The 19,627-nt window shown below is 39.2% G+C and overlaps 1 protein-coding gene across 1 annotated transcript in view; it reads left to right on the forward strand.

Moving 5' to 3' along the window:
• MICU1 (mitochondrial calcium uptake 1) overlaps positions 1–19,627 on the forward strand; it is a 250,315-nt gene that overhangs the window by 204,813 nt on the left and 25,875 nt on the right. The window contains 1 exon segment of the mRNA XM_032595262.1: positions 6,666–6,803. Coding sequence (XP_032451153.1) covers positions 6,666–6,803 — 138 coding nt within the window.

Raw genomic sequence — 19,627 nt, forward strand, 5'->3', positions numbered from 1 at the left:
GCCTTGTTTAAGAAAGGATTTGTTAAAGATTTTATTTAAGTAATCTCTATACCCAATGTGGGGCTCTAACTCATGACCCCAAGATCAAGAGTCACATGCTCTACTGACTGAATCAACCAGGCAACCCCTAGAAGGGATTTTTAAAGGCCTTAATAAATACATTCAGTGAGACAAAAGTTAATTAAAACTTGCTGAGAAATGAAAGTTAAAGGAAGAAGGTAAGAGAAAGCCAGGAGTAAGGTTATTATGAACCATATGAATGATAAAGTTTCCTGTTCTCATTAGAGGTGGGCCACAAATTTGACTCTAAGCTTCCAGTAACCAGGATAAAAAGGGAAACATGATTCATGGTGAAGAGCAAATAAACTGTTCTGATGGAAGCCAGACAGAAATTTCTCCCCAGATTAACTGTACAGGCAAGTTATTTAAATACTCTACCTATGTTTCCATGGAACACCTGTTATAGAATGTTGTGAGGATTATATAAATTCCCAAGGCAGCATCTGCCAGGTAGTAATCACTCAAATATGTTACTGATTAGCCATAATGAATAACATTCTCAAGAGTATTCTTCTGGAAAGCACTGTCATGGAAGTAGATATCATTAAGGGAGAAATGGAAAGGTAACCCTGGCCTCAGATAGGAAATCCTCTCAATAATAGGACAGCGTTGTGAATTAGTTTTCAGGTGTTTCGTCTGTTCTCACTCAATACGTATTTATTAAGCACATCCTTCATGCAAGTTTTTTGTCTGGTCATACATGACCAGAATGTAGGATTTGTTAAGTGGTGTTCTGCTTCAGTCAATCTAATCTGGAAGTCATTCTAATGTATTGAATAATAAATAAAATTTGTTGCATTTACTTTTTCTGCCTTCCAAATGTGAAAGTATTATTCTGCAATCAAAGACTGACCAAAAGCAATTATGAAAAGAACAGTGAGAAGTAATAATTGAACTTAAGTAAAACCTACTAAGAACAGAATAATCAATTGAGGCTTTTAGCGTCCTGGGAAGTGGCATCATGGTGATAAAAATACTAATTGCCACATTTATTGAATGCTAATTATGCACCAAACTCTGCTAATTTCTTTACATATGTTATTTCATTTAGTACTTACAACACTTTGAGGTTGTGAATATTATCTCCATTTTTTTGGGTAGGAAGATTTTGAAGCCTTAGAGGGAATAAGCCATTTACCTAAAGTCACAGCAGCAAGTATAGGTTCAAGGCGGGATTCGGATCCAGGCCTTGCTGATTCTAAAACCCTTGTTCTTAGTCACTTTAGCATATTACTTTTTGTCAAATAAAGCCAAAACTTATCTCGAAACCCCTTGTTCCAGATCTAAAATGTTTTTCCCCAACACTCTCAGTCAAGTATACCCTGATTTTTATTATTCTGTAATAAGTTTATGCATCGGTCTTATTATCTTCTTGGTTTTGACTATCAGACTGAAAGTTAACCTTCTTCTGGTTACTGATTTTATTTAAGTTGTTTCATTTGATCACCCTGTTGCTTCATTTGATCACCCTGAACTTAAAAAAAAAAAAAATTAATGGATAGTATCCTTGGTTTTGAAGTAGAAAAGTTCAGCAGTTTAGTTTGGTAATATATAATCTCATGGTCCTAGACTCTAAGGATTGTTTTGGCCCTTGCTGAGGATGCTGAACCATGTTGCCTCCATTCCAAATTGTGGACTTCTTCCTCACCTTGCCAGTTAGCCAAAAGACAAGTATATTAAGTGTTGACAGTGAAGATGCATCTTATCTTTAATGATCAAGAAAATTCAGGCTCCAGGCAGTTTGACCTGGGGCTCTCTGATGTTCCCTGCCAACTGTAGTTACGGATTTCCCATTCAAAGGATGAAGTGTGAATGTCATGGTCACTAAGTGGGTTTGCAGTAGAGAACATTGCCTGTAATTGTTCTTCCTTTCCGTGGGCCCAACAGACAGTTGTCCTCAGACTCCTGGTGGGAGCAGCAGTGGCATGGTGAAGATCTCAAGAGATGCCTGGCTGGCTCAGTCAGTAGAACATGTGACTCTTGAACTCAGGGTCAGAGTTCGAACCCCACGTTGGGTATAGATGACTTAAAAAAAAAAAAAAGACAAACACTGTCATGTTGAAAAAAATAGATGTGTTCAGCCCAGTGGCTTGAGATTACTCTGTATTACTTGCATTATGCAGCTCAGAAACTAGAAAAAGCCTATCAAGAAAATTATCATTCTGAAATACTTGTATAAAGGCAGGATTTACTCTATGAGATAGACAAAATCTCCTGAAAGATAATTGTGTGAAAGAGAACAAGGTTGAAGTTTACATTTGTTGGAATATATTAACCTCGGAAGTCTTTAATAAATCAAGATCCACTTGCAGATACTGATTTCTTTTTCCTTTTATAATCTTTAAAAATCGTTTTTTTTTTTTTTTTTTTGGCCTTTGTTCATAATACATGTTTTCTTCTCTTTCTGGCTTCCCATATTCCTTAAATCATTTCATCTAGATGTATATAGACCATCTGTCCTTCCAAAAAGCTATTCCTTCTCTCAACACGGGGCAGCAGTGGGAACAAGAGGCACAATATGAAAAGAAAGCCAGGAAAAATCTTGTGGACAGTTTTTTGGCTCCTCTCCTTTGGCCCCTCTTTGCAACCCCCTGGGGAACAAAAGGGAGCCAACAGCTTGTATCCTTTTGGGAAAGTGGCAGTGGCTACAGAAGAGAAGACTTCCTAGACAGAAAAACAAAGCAAATGGTGGATGGTGTGATGGAACGCACACATTCTGTGCTGCGGGAGCAAATAGATTGGAATTTCTTACCATTGAAGTGCAACATAAAAGGCTGTATCAATGTTTGACTAAGTAAAATGCAAGCTAGTCATTTGAATTGCTTCCAAATACACAATTGGAAGCTCTCTACATTGTGATAATTTTGTAATAACCTATATCTTTCCCCAAAGACAGTCTCATGACCTGGGGAATTACATGCACGCTGTGCTCCAGGAGTTACATCCACAGGATTTTATAGACTTAAGATACACCCTTCATCCCTAGAGCCATGTGATATCTAACTGTAGCTCTTAAAAACGTAGCCCCAGTGAAGGTCCTTGAGAAACTGCCCTTGAAGTTCCCTAGCCTCAACATAGGAGGTCCTCAGCTAATAAATGTCGAATGAATAGCACATTAGTTCATGCCAGTTCCCATTAGCAGTTTTGTATGTAAAGAGAAACTGCTGTCCCCCACCTCTTCCAGCTGTGTTTAAGACCTCAGAAATAAGGCAGTGTTGCCTCAGAAGAGCCTAAAAACCTAAAAGGAGAGGTGCTGCCCCAAATCAAATTACAGAGGAGGTAGTAACTTTGTAGTGGGCCATACTTCCCGGAGCAGAATTTTACAGTTTCTATTTCCTTTCAAGTTCCAGCCACATAAAAATAATAACAGTAATATAATAATAGAACCTACTGCCCAAAGTCAAGTCTGAGTTTTCCAAAGAACATTAATAAAAAGTCTAATTTGAGCATTGGAACTGTTCCTTGGAAACCTCTACTGGAAATTGTCTTTATTGTCTTTGAAAATCACAGAGGTGAGGCTTTGTGCCCCTGTGGAGAGCAGACGAATACAGCTTGCCTGGAACAAGCTGCCACTGCTGCCAGCCTTGTGAACAGCAAGCATTTCACCCTTGAGTCTGTCTCATAGGATACAGCTTCAGACTCCTCTAATTCAGATAGGTGGAGTTTCTCCATCGCTGTGAAATCTCACAGATAGAGGTACAGTGAGCATCTAAATTGGTAAAGCCTACCTGGGGGAGCAGCGGCCACAGCTGTGTTTCCCTTACTCACCTCTTGAAGCCTGTTGCTCACCTGTGCATCTCCAGCTCCTGCCCAGTGTCACCTTTCATTGAGGATCTAATTTACACATTGTAGAAAGTACTCCAATTTGCAAAAATGTTATCAGTCTTCCATGTTGTTTCAGGATAGTAAATTGAACCATAAATCAAACTTAAATTGAATCCTGAAAACTTTTGATATTTTCAAAAATTAATCAAAAAATTAATCAGCTCTGTAGAAGTGATGGGGTAACAAGAAATGAAGGATTGAGTAGTTGAGTTTATTTTTTGTTTGTTTTATTTTTTATTTGAGAGAGAGAGAGAGAGAAACAGAGCACCAGCAGAGGAGGGGCAGAGAGATGGAGACAGAATCTGAAGCAGGCTCCAGGCTCTGAGCTGTCAGCACAGAGCCCAACGTGAGGTTTGAACCCACGAGCAGTAAGATCATGACCTGAAGTCAGATGCTTAACTGACTAAGCCACCCAGGCACCCCTAGTAGTTGAGTTTAAAAAAGAGGCCTTCACTTAACACTGATGATGTCGATTTCTTTGGAAATAATTTTACTTCTCACTTAAATGTGACTAAACCCCATGGTTGTATTAGTTTATCCAAAACAATGCAGTGCTGTCCCATAGGATGGATTCGTACATTGCTTAGAATGATGAAACGGTGTGATATTGAGATAAAGTCTTTGGATCCTAACAGAGCTGAGTTTGAGTCTCAGCTCTGCCACATGGAACTTCCTGTTGCCTTGGTTTTCTTATCCCAAAACTGGAGCTGATAATATCTGCTCTAGTGTTTTGAAGTGATTAGATGAAGGAATACATGGGTGAAGTTCCTGGCCCATAGTAGTGCTCGGTAAATGTTGTTGTTGCTAAAATGTAGTTTCCGTGTCCTGCTCACTGATACAGTCCCACTAGTGAGGATATGAATGTATAAACAACTTACCAAGCTAACTGAGGAAATGAGAATTGAAAGAGAAATTCACTCTTGACTACATGCTTCCTTATTTTGTGTCACATATTGAGGGCAGAAACTGAATCTTCTTCTGTCCTGCAGTCCATAATGACTAACACAGTGCTAGATAACTAGTAGACATTCAGGAAATGTTTGTTGACGTGACCTTACTTAGCAGTGTCTTATGTCTTTCTATACCCCTCTTATGAGAACAGGATTATGCCCTGCCACATGAGAATCTTAAAGTTTCCTGGTAACTTATCTTCCAATAAAACTATGGGGATATTTTTACCATCTTCAAATGGTTTTGCTTTCTGGTTTCTGGGCCCATTGTTAGCCATGTTGTTCTTTATGCATTTATAAGTATCGCTAACCAGTGCAGCTGGTACAGAAATAACTTTTCTGTCTCCATTTTTAAATGAAAATCTTAGTTTTTCAGATATTACTGAAATTAGCTAGAAGTCCTTTATGCTTAACCTTTCCATCTGCATATTTAAATATATTTAATGATTTTTCAGTAGTTTTGTGATAAATAAGCATGTCTAATAAAGGCATCCCACACCATGAATTTTTTTAAGCTCTATTGACGACCTAGCATTTGATTACCATTTTGGGGAAAACCTGAAAATGCATTGCTTTTCTTTGAAATCCTTAAAGGTGTGAATATATTACAGATTGAGGAACTGATATGACTTTATGGATGTACAGTTGACCATATTTATAATAATTAGCTTTTTTTCAGAGGGTTTTTTTTTTTTCTTGGCCTGTTCAGATTTTCTACTTCTTGACTCAATTGTGGGGGTGGGGGAGATAGTATTTTTCTTAAAATCCTCCAATTCTTAATTTATTAAATTATTTTTTAATTTATAAAATTATAAAATGAATTCATCTTCAATGTGTATTCTTTGTTGCGTACAATTTGTCATTTCTAATTTTGTGCACTAGGATTTTCTCTTCTTTTTTGATGAGGCAAACTGAAGTTTTATGAGGACATTTCAGGAAATTGGAAGATCACCTTTGGCCATATCTTCCAAGTTTTATTTATCATGTTCCCATTCTCATTAATTTCTAGCAGCACGTAATTGCAGGTTTCGTGAAAGTTATTTAGGAGTTTTGTGTCTGTGACTTCCATAGACATCCGTCATTAACTTCTAGTTCCTGGCATTTTTGCCATGTCTGAGAGCACCTCCTTACCTGTCCCTCACCTCCAGCGCTCAGTGCTAGTCTTCCTGTCCAAGGGCTCAGTGAGCTTCTGCTGGCATCCCCTACCACTTCCTGGGAGACTGCACTCATTTCCCAAAGGGCAGGGGCATTTGAGAGTCAGTGTTTGCTACATTCCTTCAATCTTGACCCATCTGCTCCATAGCTAGTTGCTATTCCTCTAAGTCTGTGACAGGTAGACGGTCTTCTCTAGCTTGAGTCCTGGGGGAGGATTCCCCTCCTTTGTAATTGCCTACTGATTATAATAAATACTGGGAGGGAATAATTAGCTTTCAAGTTATCACTGAGTAACGGGGACATGGATGACCCACCCATACAGCACTTATCACCAATAATATTACTCATGAATTGGAATGGAGTTTTAACATTGGATGCTCCTGCTCTGTAAGGTCCATGAGGTATCACAGCAGCTCCGTCTTATCCGTGAAGAAACCGAAGCCCAGAGTAGTTGGGTGACTTTCCTGAAGTCATAAATAGTGCAAAGCTGAAATAAGAACCCAGATCTTCTGTTTCTGATTAATTTTTCAAATCTTAGTGAAAATTATAGTTCAAAAATGCAGTCTTGGCAGCCATCAACTATTTTCTGCCATCCAACGCAGTTGCTCATTCCACATTCCATGTCAAAAGACTTTGCATTTGATCCCAAGAACACTCTTTCTGTTTCCCTCCCAGTTCGAGCGCCATGACCCGGTGGATGGGAAAATTACCGAGAGGCAGTTTGGTGGCATGCTGCTGGCCTACAGCGGGGTACAGTCCAAGAAGCTGACCGCCATGCAGAAGCAGCTCAAGAAGCACTTCAAGGAGGGAAAGGTGAGTCTCTCTGTTTACAGGAAGAGAAGGAACTGTGGGAAGGTACTAGCACGGGTACCAACAAAATGAGAGTGTCATGAAGCAAATACTGTAACTAATTCATCTCTCGTACTTGAAGAAAAAAAAAAAGCAGCGGGCGAGGAATAAGGGCGAGTCCAGAACAACCCCCTAGGTTTCTTGTTCACACAAAGGGTGGCACCATGAACTAAGACTGAGGAATTAAAAAGAGAGACTGGTTTACAGAGGAAGATAAAGACTTTAGTTATAGATATCTTGAATATAAGACACCTGTGAACTATCCAATTAGAGATGAGTAGCAGGCACTTGGATACTCAGATCTACTTCAGATGACTGAGATAGGTTTGGGGATTATCAACACACTATTCAAGTTAAAACCATAAGATTGCCCAAGGAATTTTCTGTATTATACAGAAAAGAACTGTCTTTTTTTGGCCAGAGACAAAATCAAGTGGAACGCTAACATAAAAACAGCACAGGAAGGAAATGGTTAGAGAAAGTAGTGCAATCAAAGCCAAGGAAGTAAAGGGTTCAGGGACTGGGGGCGGGGGACGGGGGGTGTCACATGGGACAGAGAGGGTCCAGTAAACTAAGAGGATAAACATTTATTGGCTTTGGTAAAATGGTAATAATTAATGACTTTTGGGAGAGCTGTTTTATTAGATTGGAGGGCATGTTAAAATGGGAAGTAAGGAAGCAGAAAGAGGAAGAAAATGAGGAAGACGGAAGAGGGGGGCTCCAGAAAGAAGGAACTAGAATATGTTAAAAACTCTAAGGCAGTATATTATTAGTCTGCTTGGGCTGCTACAACAAAACACCACAGACTGGGTGGCTTCACCAATAGAAATTTATTTTCTCGCAGTTCTGGAGGATAGAAGTCCATGATCAAAGTGCAACAAATTAAATTTCTAGTGAGGGCTCTCTTCCTGTCCTTCAGACAGCCACCTTCTGGCTATATCCTCACATGGCCTTTCCTTGGTTGTTGGCAAGGTAAGAGAGAAAACCAGAGAGCAGGAGCACAAGAGCACACATGTACACCGGCTCTCTGATGCATCTTCTTATAAGAACACTAATCCTGTCAGTTCAAGGCCCTGCCCTTATAGCCTCATTTAACCTTAATTATTTGCTTAGAGGCCCCACCTCCTAATACGGCCATAATGGGGGTTAAGGCTTCAATGTAGAAATTGTGGGAGGCACACATTCAGTCCGTAACAGAAAACACAAAGGTCTAGCATGTGAGGCACCAAAAGGGGACTGTTGTGGTTAGAGCATACTAGCAAGGAGGAGAGTGGCCTGAGGTGAGGTTTGAAAGGGAGATGGGGGCCCACATGTACATGGAACGAGTTTGGTGGAATGGGAAGCTCTTTAAAGGGCTGTGAGCAGTCAAATGACATGGTTGTGTGCAGGTTTAAATAAAGGACTCTGGCCACTTTGTGGAAAACAGTTTGGGAAGGAGCAAGCAAAGAAGCTGAAAGACTGATAGTAAGATTATTAGAGAACTCAGGGAGAGATGATGGAGCATTTTTTGAGCAGCATTGCGATTGGAGGCCATGAGTTTGTAGTGGTGCAGTAGTCAACACTGCTCTCTGATACCTTTCCACACCAGCTGCACCTGGTGCAGGAAGGAGCAGATGGCAGAACTGAATCAGCCTCTGGGGTTTTGCCAGGGTATGGGGTGGACAAACTGAAGCAGAAATCAGCTAAAAGGCATACCTCTTAAAGATCACCTACATATACACACACCCCACAATGCCAGATCTTCTCGTTTCCAGCCAATACCCTTTCCAGTGGACAGTGATTACCATGTGGCCATGACCAAGGAACCTGACCTGGCACTACAAATGTTCCTGTCCCTACACAGCAGTTGTTTCCTCAGTTATGAGGGAAGACTCATCACTAACGGAAAGTGACAGAGGACAATGTTCTCTCCCAGAGACAACTTTTACAGTGCTTAGTACCCAGCTCATATCTGTTGGAAATTATAATTTCAGAAAATTGATGGCAGGTGTTTAGAGGCACCTGGGTGGCTCGGGTTGGGCGGCCGACTGTGGCTCAGGTCATGATCTCACGACTTGTGAGTTCGAGCCCCGCATCAGGCTCTGTGCTGACAGCTTGGAGCCTGGAGCCCGCTTCGGATTCTGTGTCTCCCTCGCTCTCTCCCCCTCCCCCGCTCGTGCTCTATCTCTCTCTGTCTCAAAGGCAAAGAAACATTAAAAAATAAAAATAAGAAATTAAAAATTAAAAAGAAATAAAATCGATGGCAGATGTTTAGATGGATTTTTAGTCCCTATGCTGGAAGCACAGTGTTTGCATTAGGAAACACTCTTTTCTTTTTACCAGACTAAGTTTTAAATAAGTTTGGTCCAGACATTTTTTTGACCTTAAAATAATTATCAGAACAGTCTAATTCATGTTTTATTATGAAATTTTTTAAAGCAATAAATAGGGTGTTGGAGACATCTCCCTTGAAGGAATAGAGTAGCTTTAGCAGAAGACCTTGCAAAAGAGCTCTGAAATGAAAGGACAGATTTTGTCAGATGATGAAAATCTGGGGTGCTAAATTACTTCTGGCCCTGAATTTCCAGGCTGCTATAGCAAGGAGATTGAGATTGATCGTCCTCTCATGTTGATTAGTTTGTGAACATAGCAATTAACTATAATGAGCGTTAATGAAGGGCCTTTGCTCCTAAGGTTAGCAGTCTATTTCTCTAGGATCATGTCTCATTCAAGGGGAATCACCATCTGCTTCTTAATGATTTCTTTTATTCCACTTTGGATTTGTTAACATGAAAATGTAAGTTTTCATTTGGCTCATATTAATCATTTTTCTGTGTGGGATCCTGCACAAATTATCAGTTCCAGACCTAAAAGATTGATGATCCTAGTGGTGGCATTAAGTAAATATTTGCATACTGCTTAATGACCATGCAATGTTTCACAGCCTTTCACATTTTTCTTTTTCTGTCTTTCCAACAGCCTTGTTAGGTCTCATCTTGTCTTTGAGAATATAGAGATGGAGAGAAAGAGAAATTAATGACCCACCCAGAATCTGGACTGAAATCCAAGGCTTTCAATTCCAGATCTTGTCCTTTCTATATCAGAGTTCTCCTAAACATACCCTTTCTCCAAAGCAGTGCTTCTCAACCCCAGTCACCCAGTATCGCTTGGGGAATTTTTCAGAAATGTGATTGTTGGGGCCCTCTTTAAACCAACTAAATCAGAAGCTCAGTGGGTGGGTCCAGGCATCGTTTGTTAAAAGGCTCCTGAGGTGATTCTCCTGTGCTCTTGCGCTCGCTCGTGAGCCACTGCTCTGGAAGACTGCACTCCGTCGGTGTCTCTAGCTACTTTGCCCCTGAGTAATAGCTAGAAGGACTGGAGAACCTGCCATGCTAGAAAAATTACTCTATTCTTGCTGTTATGTTTCGTATTTAACAAGGAGAGTTTTCATTTCTTTCATCCTTTTTTTTCAATGGGAACTGTGTTTTGTTTTGGCTTTATTTTAAAAATTAGCCCCAAGGTGCTTGGGTGGCTCAGTCTTAAGTGTCTGACTCTTGATTTTGGCTCAGGTCATGACCTTGGGATCGTGAGATTGAGCCCCACATCAGGTTCTGTGCTGAGTTTGGAGCCTGCTTGAGATTCTCTGTCTTCCTCTCTGTCTCTCTAAAAAAATTAAATTAAAATTTAAAAATAAAATAAAATAAATAAAACAAAAATTAGTCCCTATCCTCTACTAGATTTTCCCCATTTCCCTCAATATCCTTTTTTCTGTGAATAATTCTTCTGGGCCAAATCTGACTCAGCTCTAAAATTTGCTAATTTTACTTCCTCCATATTGTCTTCTCCTCATTAAAAGAAAAACAGAGTTTTCTAAACTTTATCAATGTAATTCACAGGGATGGTTCTCGATGCTTGAGAGTGCAGAAGCTGTGAATTTTAATAATTTAGCAAATCCACTTAAGGCTGAACTGAAAATTACATTTAGTTCAATGTCAGACATTGCTCTGTGCAAGACACTAAGCCAGATGCTGTGAGAAAGATAAAAGATAAACAAAAACCATCATCTATCCTCAAGAAATATATAGTCTGTAATAATTTAGTAAGAAAAAATATATATACACACAGAGACCTATATAATTTCATATTCAGTACTTACTGAGCAACCACTATGTGCAAAGCACTCTTTCAGATATTAGGAATACCGTAATGAGCAAAACCCAGTCTGCCGCATAGCATTTAATATTCCTAGTGCAGGGAGTCAGATCATAAATAATTATAATAGAGGGCAACTCACTTGACTTTGGGCCTCTTAAGAGCAGTGTCTTACTCGTCTTTGCATGTCCACAGTACAGTGAGTGTCGCATAGGCAAACATTTGTCATATGCGTTGGTGAATGTATTAAGTACCCTAATAAAGCTATGAGACCTTTTGGGAGCACCAGTGAGAAAGATTAGAACCACGGATGAGATTCTTGGTGGCAATACAATTTGAACTTGGCCTTAAAAGCAGAGTAGGATTTTGACAAGCAGAAGTTATAAAAAAAGTTTGCTTTTGCTACATGTTTCCTCTTAGATCGCTATCACCAGCAACCTTCTGTCTGTATCAGTCTTACTAATAATGCTACCAGCCATGAAGCAGGGTTTGTACTTAACCAAACAGTTATAATAAAACTATTAGATTATTAACTTTGCATATCATCTGTAGATAATATTCATGTGGGCTCTCCTATTCACTTATTTTCACAGATACTTGAGAGTTGAGCCAGAATGTGGTCATCATGGAATATCAGATTCTAGAAACATTGCTGCATAGCGCTTGAAAAACTCCAATTATTAGGTGCCCGTCAAAGTCATAAGAAGTAGTAGAGCACCTGAGGTGTGGCCATTCAACTAAAAAGACTAGAGACTCTACTGATTAGCTTTGTTTAACTGATTAGCTTTGAAACCTGTCCTTCCCCCAAAGAAGTAGTAAGCTGTGAATGACTATTAAGAGAATTTATGGACTTTTCACTATTATATTTCTGGTTTCCCTCCACAATTAGTTTCATATACTTCAAAGGTATATGAGAGGTATACTTGTCTCTCTTTCCTATTCCTCAAGGTCATAGACATACCAGAGAAGAGAGTATAGTTGAAAGCTTAATCGAATAAACTCATTACCATTGGTTCTATGGTAATGAGCCTTCCAGCCTGCTAAGGATTCAACCTACCACTTACTGAGTACTTGCTATGTATCAGGCATTTTACCTATCTTCTCCTTAATGATCACATCCTGCTTGGTGGAAAGAATCCCCATTTTTCAGATGAAAAATACTTTTCAGAGCCTTAGTTGCCTGAGATCACACAGCATCTTAAGAGGTAGCAACAGGATTCAAAGCCAGGACTTGTTTTATTCCACAGTCAATAATCTTCCTACTAATGAGCCTATTTAATGCTACTCCTTATTCGCCATAATTTGAATAAGGACAAGGGTTTTGAGGAAATAAGAAAGCCAGTGTATTGCTAGACTCTAGCCTGTGGTCTCTTAAGGAGATGGCTAGAAAGGTAATCTATGGAAGCATTTTGTGTAAGACCTAGAATATGAGGCTAAGAAGTTGGGTTTATCCAGTTGGCAGTGAGAAATCATTGATATTTCGTGAGGAGGAGGAATGAACACATGAAGAAAGTGATGTTTCAGGATGACTAGATATTTGCAGAAATGTAAGCAATAGAAACAGTGTGATTTCCCCCCACTGCCAGGCAACAGTTGAAGAGAATTGTGGGGTTTGCAATGGGAAGATGCTTTACTGGAGCAAGATAGTCATAGTAACACCTATGAAAGAATAACCAAGAAATTGGTGACAGTGACCACCCATAGAGAGGGAGATTGAAAGACAAGGGTAGAGGAAGAATTGCTTTGTACTGTTTATATATTACTATTTCATAAGATTCATATATTATCTGCTGTAAAAATAATTTTTTAACAAATAAGCAGAAGACTGAGCAGATGATAAATGATAAGATTGGTGCAAGCATAGCATACAAGGAGAAGAAGGAAAAAGGAGAATATTTTATCTTTTCAGTGGACCATAGAGGGAATTCAGGCAAGTGGATTGATTCCTGGCGATGGACTACCTATGACTGATTAAAAGACAAAGCAAGAGAATCATGTGTGACAGTGGGTTTACCCTCACCCATGGCCTGTCAGCACGAGATACCTAGTGGTAACAGCTGACTCCTGAGGAAGCCACATTTCCCTTACCCCTCTTTCTACTCCAACTGCATTTTATATTGTTAACAATTTTATTGAGATAATTTATATACCATAAAACTCATCTGTTTTAAATGAGCAATTCAATGATTTTTAGTAAATTTACAGAGTTATGCAATCATCACCGCAATCCAGTTTTAGAATATTTTCATCACCCCGAAAAGATCTGTTACGCTAGCTTGTGGTCAGTCCCCATTTCTGCCTTCACCCCAGACAACCATACACCTTTTCTCTGTCTCTACAGATTTGTCTCTTCTGGACATTCACGTAAATGCTTTCGTAACATAATACGGTCTTTTGTGTCTGGCTTCTGTTACTTCTCATCATATTTTGAGGCTTATCCATACATTCTGTTGCTTGTATTCATTGCTGTGTTTTACTGCTGAATACAGTAAATACTGTTCCATTGTATGGTTGTACCACATTTTGTTTACCCATTCACCAGTTGAACATTTGAATTGTTTCCATTGTTCAGCCACTGTAAATAAAACTGCTATGAACATTCATGCACAGGTCTTTATGTGGACCTATCTTCATTCCTCTTAAGAAAATTGCTAGGAGTAGAATGGCTGGCTTGTATGGAAAAAATTGAGTTTAACAAAAGCACCGAACTGTTTTCCAAAGTAGATGTACAATGTTACATTTCCAGTTTCTCTACATTTGCACCAACACTTGTTACTGTTTGATTACAGTCATTCTGATAGGTAGGTAGTGGTTTCTCATTGTGGTTTGATTTGCATTTCCCTATGACTGATGATCCTGAACATTGTTTCATGAACTTTTTAGCCGTTCATATATCTTATTTGGTAAGGTGTCTATTCAATTACTTTTTAAAATTGTGTCCTTGGGGCGCCTAGGTGGCTCAGTCGGTTAAGCATCGGACTTCGGCTCAGGTCATGATCTCGCGGTCCGTGAGTTCGAGCCCCGCATCAGGCTCTGTGCTGACAGCTCAGAGCCTGGAGCCTGTTTCAGATTCTGTGTCTCCCTCTCTCTCTGACCCTCCCCGTTCATGCTCTGTCTCTCCCTGTCTCAAAAATAAATAAATGTTAAAAAAAATTTTTTTAATTGTGTTCTTATTTTCTCATTATAGAGTTGTAAGAGTTCTTTAAATTTTTTTTTTTACATTTATTTATTTTTGAGAGACAGAGGAAGACAGAGTACAAGTTGGGAAGGGACAGAAAGAGAGGGAGACACAGAATCCGAAGCAGGCTCCAGGCTCTGAGCTGTTAGCACAGAGCCTGACCCGGGGCTCAAACCCACAAGTTGTGAGATCATGACCTGAGCCGAAGTCGGACGCTCAATCGACTGAGCCACCCAGGCACCCTGTAAGAGTTCTTTAAATCATTCTGGATACAAATCCTTTATCAGATATGTGATTTTTAAATATTTTCTCCCAGTCTATGATTTGTCTGTTTTCTCAGTATTTTGAAGTACAAAAGTTTTTAAGTTTGATGAAGTCTAACTTATCAGTTTTTTTTTTTCTTTTATGGATTGCACTTTTGGTGTCATATCTTTTTTTTTTTTTTACGTGTATTTATTTTGAGACAGATAGAGAATGTGAGCAGGAGAGGGACAGAGAGAGAGAGGAGAGAGAATCCCAAACAGGCTCCACACTGTCAGCATAGAGCCTGATGTGGGGCTCAATCCCACAAACTGTGAGATCATGACCTGAGCCAAAATCAAGATTTGGGTGCTTAACCACCTGAGCCACCCAGGCGACCCTTGGTGTCTATCATATCTAAGAACTCTTTGTCTTACTCAAGGTTACGAAGATTTTTTTATGTTTTCTTCTAAACATTTTATCAATTGCTTTTAGTTTTGAAAGACAATTCTATTGCTTATTCAACAAATTTCTAATGTTAAATTCACTTTTTAAATATTTATTTAAATTTTAGTTAATATACAGTGCAATATTGGTTTCAGGAGTAGAATTCAGTGATTCATCACTTGTATACAACACCCAGTGCTCATCACAATAAGTGCCCTCCTGCATACCCATCACCCACCTCCCTCCATCAACCCTCAGTTTGTTCTCTATTGTTAAGAGTCTCTTGTGGTTTGTTTCTCTCTCTTCTCTCTTCCCCCCTTCCCATATGTTCATCTGTTTTGTTTCTTAAATTCCACATATGAGTGAAATCATATGGTATTTGTCTTTGATTGACTTATTTCACTTAGAATAATATATTCTAGCTCCATCCACATTGTTGCACATGGCAAGATTTCATTCTTTTTAGCCTTATCTCCTTTTTTTGAGTCATCTAGAGCCCAGGGTTTTTTTTAATGTTTTATTTTTATTTATTTTGAGAGCGAGAGAGCAGAGAAGGGGCAGAGAGGAAGGGAGAGAGCTAGAATCCCAAGCAGGCTCCACACTGTCAGTGCAGAGCCCGATGCAAGGCTCAGACCCATGAACCATGAGATCATGACCTGCACCAGAACCAAGAGTTGGACACTCAACCAGCTGAGCCACCCAGGTGCCCTTAGAGCCCAGTTTTCTATAAGTCCATCTTTCCCAAGGTAGATAGATAACCAGTTTGTTGAACAGTTGGACCCAGAATAAAATAACTCCTGCTTCTTCCACTTCCCCATAGTGTGTCAAGAAATTCCCTGTGATGCCATGCCTAAGAGAAGGTTATTTCCTCTTGCCTACTATTCTACAGGTCACGTCACCTGCCAGTGGCCTGTACACAACTATTGCCTTCCAGTCTGAACAGCTCAATTTGCAGAAAGCACATCCTTTCACTTTCCATCCATGAACCTCATGTTAAAGTCTTATTCTAGCTTTATTGCTAGAAAACCCTTTGGATTTTTTACTAAGATAGTTATGAAGAAATAAGGATTTTGTGACTGGCGTCATCTTTTCTTTAAGAAGCCTATCTAAATTGTAAGCTCTATAAAATCAAGGCCCATGTCCAAAGCAATTTTATTTCCCTCACTGTTCCTGGCATAGTGCTGAGTCGTTAGTAAGTGCTCAATAAATATTTTTATTGTATCTATATAATAAAAGGTAAAATGTTACATATTTCAATTTAATAATGCCATAATGTGATGTGTATCCCACTGTTTTTCTAAATCATCAAATGAATAGCCATTCAATTCAGATTTTCTCACTGTCTGACCTCAAATAATTCTCAGCGTGAATATTCTGGCCTTGACCTATTGTATTTGATGTTTCATGATAAATTAAGTAGCAAACATTAGAGTTTGCTTTTGTCAGAGGGGATCGCATTTCCTGTACCTTGCCCTTTGTTTTAGAAATTTTATGTTAACCATTTTTAAGTGTATAGTTCAGTGGCATTAAGTACATTCATACTGGGGCACCTGGGTGTCTCAGTCCATGAAGCATCCGACTTCAGCTTACGTCACTATCTCATGGTTTGTTAGTTTGAGCCCCACCTCGGGCTCTCTGCTGTCAGCACAAAGCTCACGCCAGAACCTCTGCCCCCTGCCCCATTCTCTGCCTCTCCCCTGCTCATATTCTCTCTCTCTCTAAAATAAATGAACATTTTTGAAAATCTTGAAAAGTACATTCATACGGTTATACACCCATCGCTGCTATCTATCTTCCCAAATTGAAACTCTGTACCCATTAAACAACAATTCCCCGGGGCCCTTGGCTGGCTCAGTAAATAGAGCATGCAATTCTTTCTTTCTTTTTTTTTTTTTTTAAGTTTATTTATTTATTTTGACAGAGAGAGTGGGGAAGGGGCAGAAAGAGAATCCCAAGCAGGCTCCATACTGTCAGCTCAGAGCCCCATGCGGGGCTCTAACTCATGAACTGCAAAATCATGACCTGACCTGAAATCAAGAGTTGGACGCTCAACCAACTGAGCCATCCAGGCTCCCCAGAGTGCCTAACTCTTGATCTCAGGGCTATGAGTTCAAGCCCTATGTTAGGCATAGAGATTATTTAAAAAAAAAAAAAAAAAGGAAGGAAGGAAGGAAGGAAGGAAGGAAAAGAAAGAAAGAAAGAAAAAAAAATTCCCATTTCTGTCTCTATAAACTTAAATAATTTAGGTACCTCATATAAGTGGAATCATACAGTATTTGACCTTTTGTGACTGGCTTATTTCACTTGATATAATGTCTTCAAGTTTCATCCATATTGCAGTTTATGTCAGAATTTCCTCCTTTTTAATGGTGACTAATATTCCATTTTGTTTATACATTCATCCATCAATGGACACTTGGGTTTTTTTCACCACTGCATGTCTTCTGATGGAGGAGAAGAGAAGACGGTATTAGGCATCCATCCACAAGCAGGAGATATTGTAGAACCTGTACTTACCTCTAGAAGATTGATTCTAGCCTAGTGTTTACATTAGATAGCATACCAAGGCATTTGTATAAGGAATAAGCCCTATCTCTGGATGCTCTAAGTTAAGGCCAAAAGAATGGCCTCAAATTAGGGAAAAATTACTTCTAGTTCACTGCCAAAAATTATGGAACTTGGTACATAGTAGGTACTCCATATATGTTGGAATGCATGCTTAAATTCAGATGTACCACTTTGCATAAATTGCCAAAAACTGGAAACACACCAAATAGAATGGATAAAAAAACTGTAGTATAGGGGCGCCTGGGTGGCCCAGTCAGTTAAGCATCTGACTTCAGCTCAGGTCATGATTTCATGGTTCATGAGTTCAAGCCCTGCATCGGGCTCTGTGCTGACAGCTCAGAGTCTGGAACCTGCTTCAGATTCTGTGTCTCCCTCTCTGCCCCTCCCCCACTCATACTCTGTCTCTTTCTCTCAAAAATAAAAGAAAACATTTTAAAAAACTGTGGTATATTCACCTAACAGAATACTAATGGCAATAAAAGTGAGTTAACTACAGAATACAAAAACATAGACAAATCTAAAAGAGAGAAGCCATATACAATAGAATGCGTACTGCATGATTCCATTTTTGAAGTTCAAAACAAGCATAATTAAACTGTTTCTGTTTGAGGATGCATAAATAGATAGTAAATAGATAGTGTTTTTAAAAAAAAAGAAAGAAAGAAAGAAATGAATCCCCTGAAAGTCAGAACAGTAATTAACACTGGGAAAAGGGGCTTACGACTGAGAAAGGGACATGTTGAGGGGAGAGAGGAAGGCTTCCAGGATGCTGAGAATAGCTCTTCCTTGACCTGAGTGGAGGTTCTCTGGTTGTTCATTTTTATAACAGCTTGTTGTACTCTTTTTGTTGTTGTTGTTGTTGTATATGGCTTTATTTGAAAATAGCACTGGGTTTTTTTGTTTGTTTTATTTATTTTTTTAATTTACATTCAAGTTAGTTATCATATAGTGCAACAATGATTTTAGGAGTAGATTCCCCATTTAGCCCATCCTCCCTCCCACAACCCCTCCAGTAACCCTCTGTTTGTTCTCCATATTTAAGAGTCTCTTATGTCTTGTCCCCCTCCTGTTTTTGTATTATTTTTGCTTCCCTTCCCTTATGTTCATCTGTTTTGTATCTTAAAGTCCTTATATGAGTGAAGTCATATGATACCTGTCTTTCCTAATTTCGCTTAGCATAATACCCTCTAGTTCCATCCACGTAGTTGCAAATGGCAAAATTTCATTCTTTTTGATTGCCAAGTAATACTCCATTGTATATATATACCATATCTTCTTTATCCATTCATCCATTGATGGACATTTGGGCTCTTTCCATACTTTGGCTATTGTTGATAGTGCTGCTATAAACATTGGGGTGCATGTGTCCCTTCAAAACAGCATACCTGTAGTTTGTTGTACTCTTATGTTTTACTCAGCTTTCTATATGGTCATATTCCACAACAAAAAGTTTTTTAACTTCTATTGTTCTAGGGAAATTATAAAAGATCGTGTGACATATTTATACATACAGTATTTTAGTTCTTAGTCTGATTGATAAAATGAGAAAGATACCATAGACCCGAGTTGGGAGAATACCAGGAAAGAACTATATATTGTCCATATTAAAGTTTCCTTATTACTGAGTTCCCCATGTGGATTTCTGGGCCCTCTATTTTGGGGAAATGGAAATTGGAAGGGGAGCAGCACTAAGTAGAAGCCAGTCAACATCAGCAGTCCCTTTAAGGATCTGATGCTTCATTAAAAGGCATTCACCTTGATGTCTCCCCAGTGTTACTCACTTCTTAGAAACTATTCATTTCCATCACAGCGTGATGTGTGAGAAGTGGGAAATGGGCAAAGAGGACAAATCCTCCACCCTGTAAGGAGACTCCCTTGGGCCTAGTTATACAACTACTCTCTCTTGAGCCATCAGAGAAAGTCCCATCAGAGATCAGCAAATCTTGGAGCAGCTTTTGAAAAGAGCTCCATTCAGAGAATTTCATCCAATTAAAGTTAAGTGGCAAATTGCTTCGTTAGTAGCTTTTAGATTGACATAATGAACAGCTTCCCAACTGCTTGGGTTCTGCTAAATCCTGAAACCATTCCCCTGCATATCACTGACTTCAGTGATTTTTTAATTGGCTTAAGCCTCAAAAAGCTTAGCTGGCCTAAGGGTAGATTATTAAAATGGACATGCTGATTCTAGTACAACTTAAGATAACATGTAACAGATCCAGGGGCT

Source organism: Lynx canadensis, chromosome D2 (genome assembly GCF_007474595.2).
Source record: "Lynx canadensis isolate LIC74 chromosome D2, mLynCan4.pri.v2, whole genome shotgun sequence".
NCBI classification, from domain to species: domain Eukaryota; kingdom Metazoa; phylum Chordata; class Mammalia; order Carnivora; family Felidae; genus Lynx; species Lynx canadensis.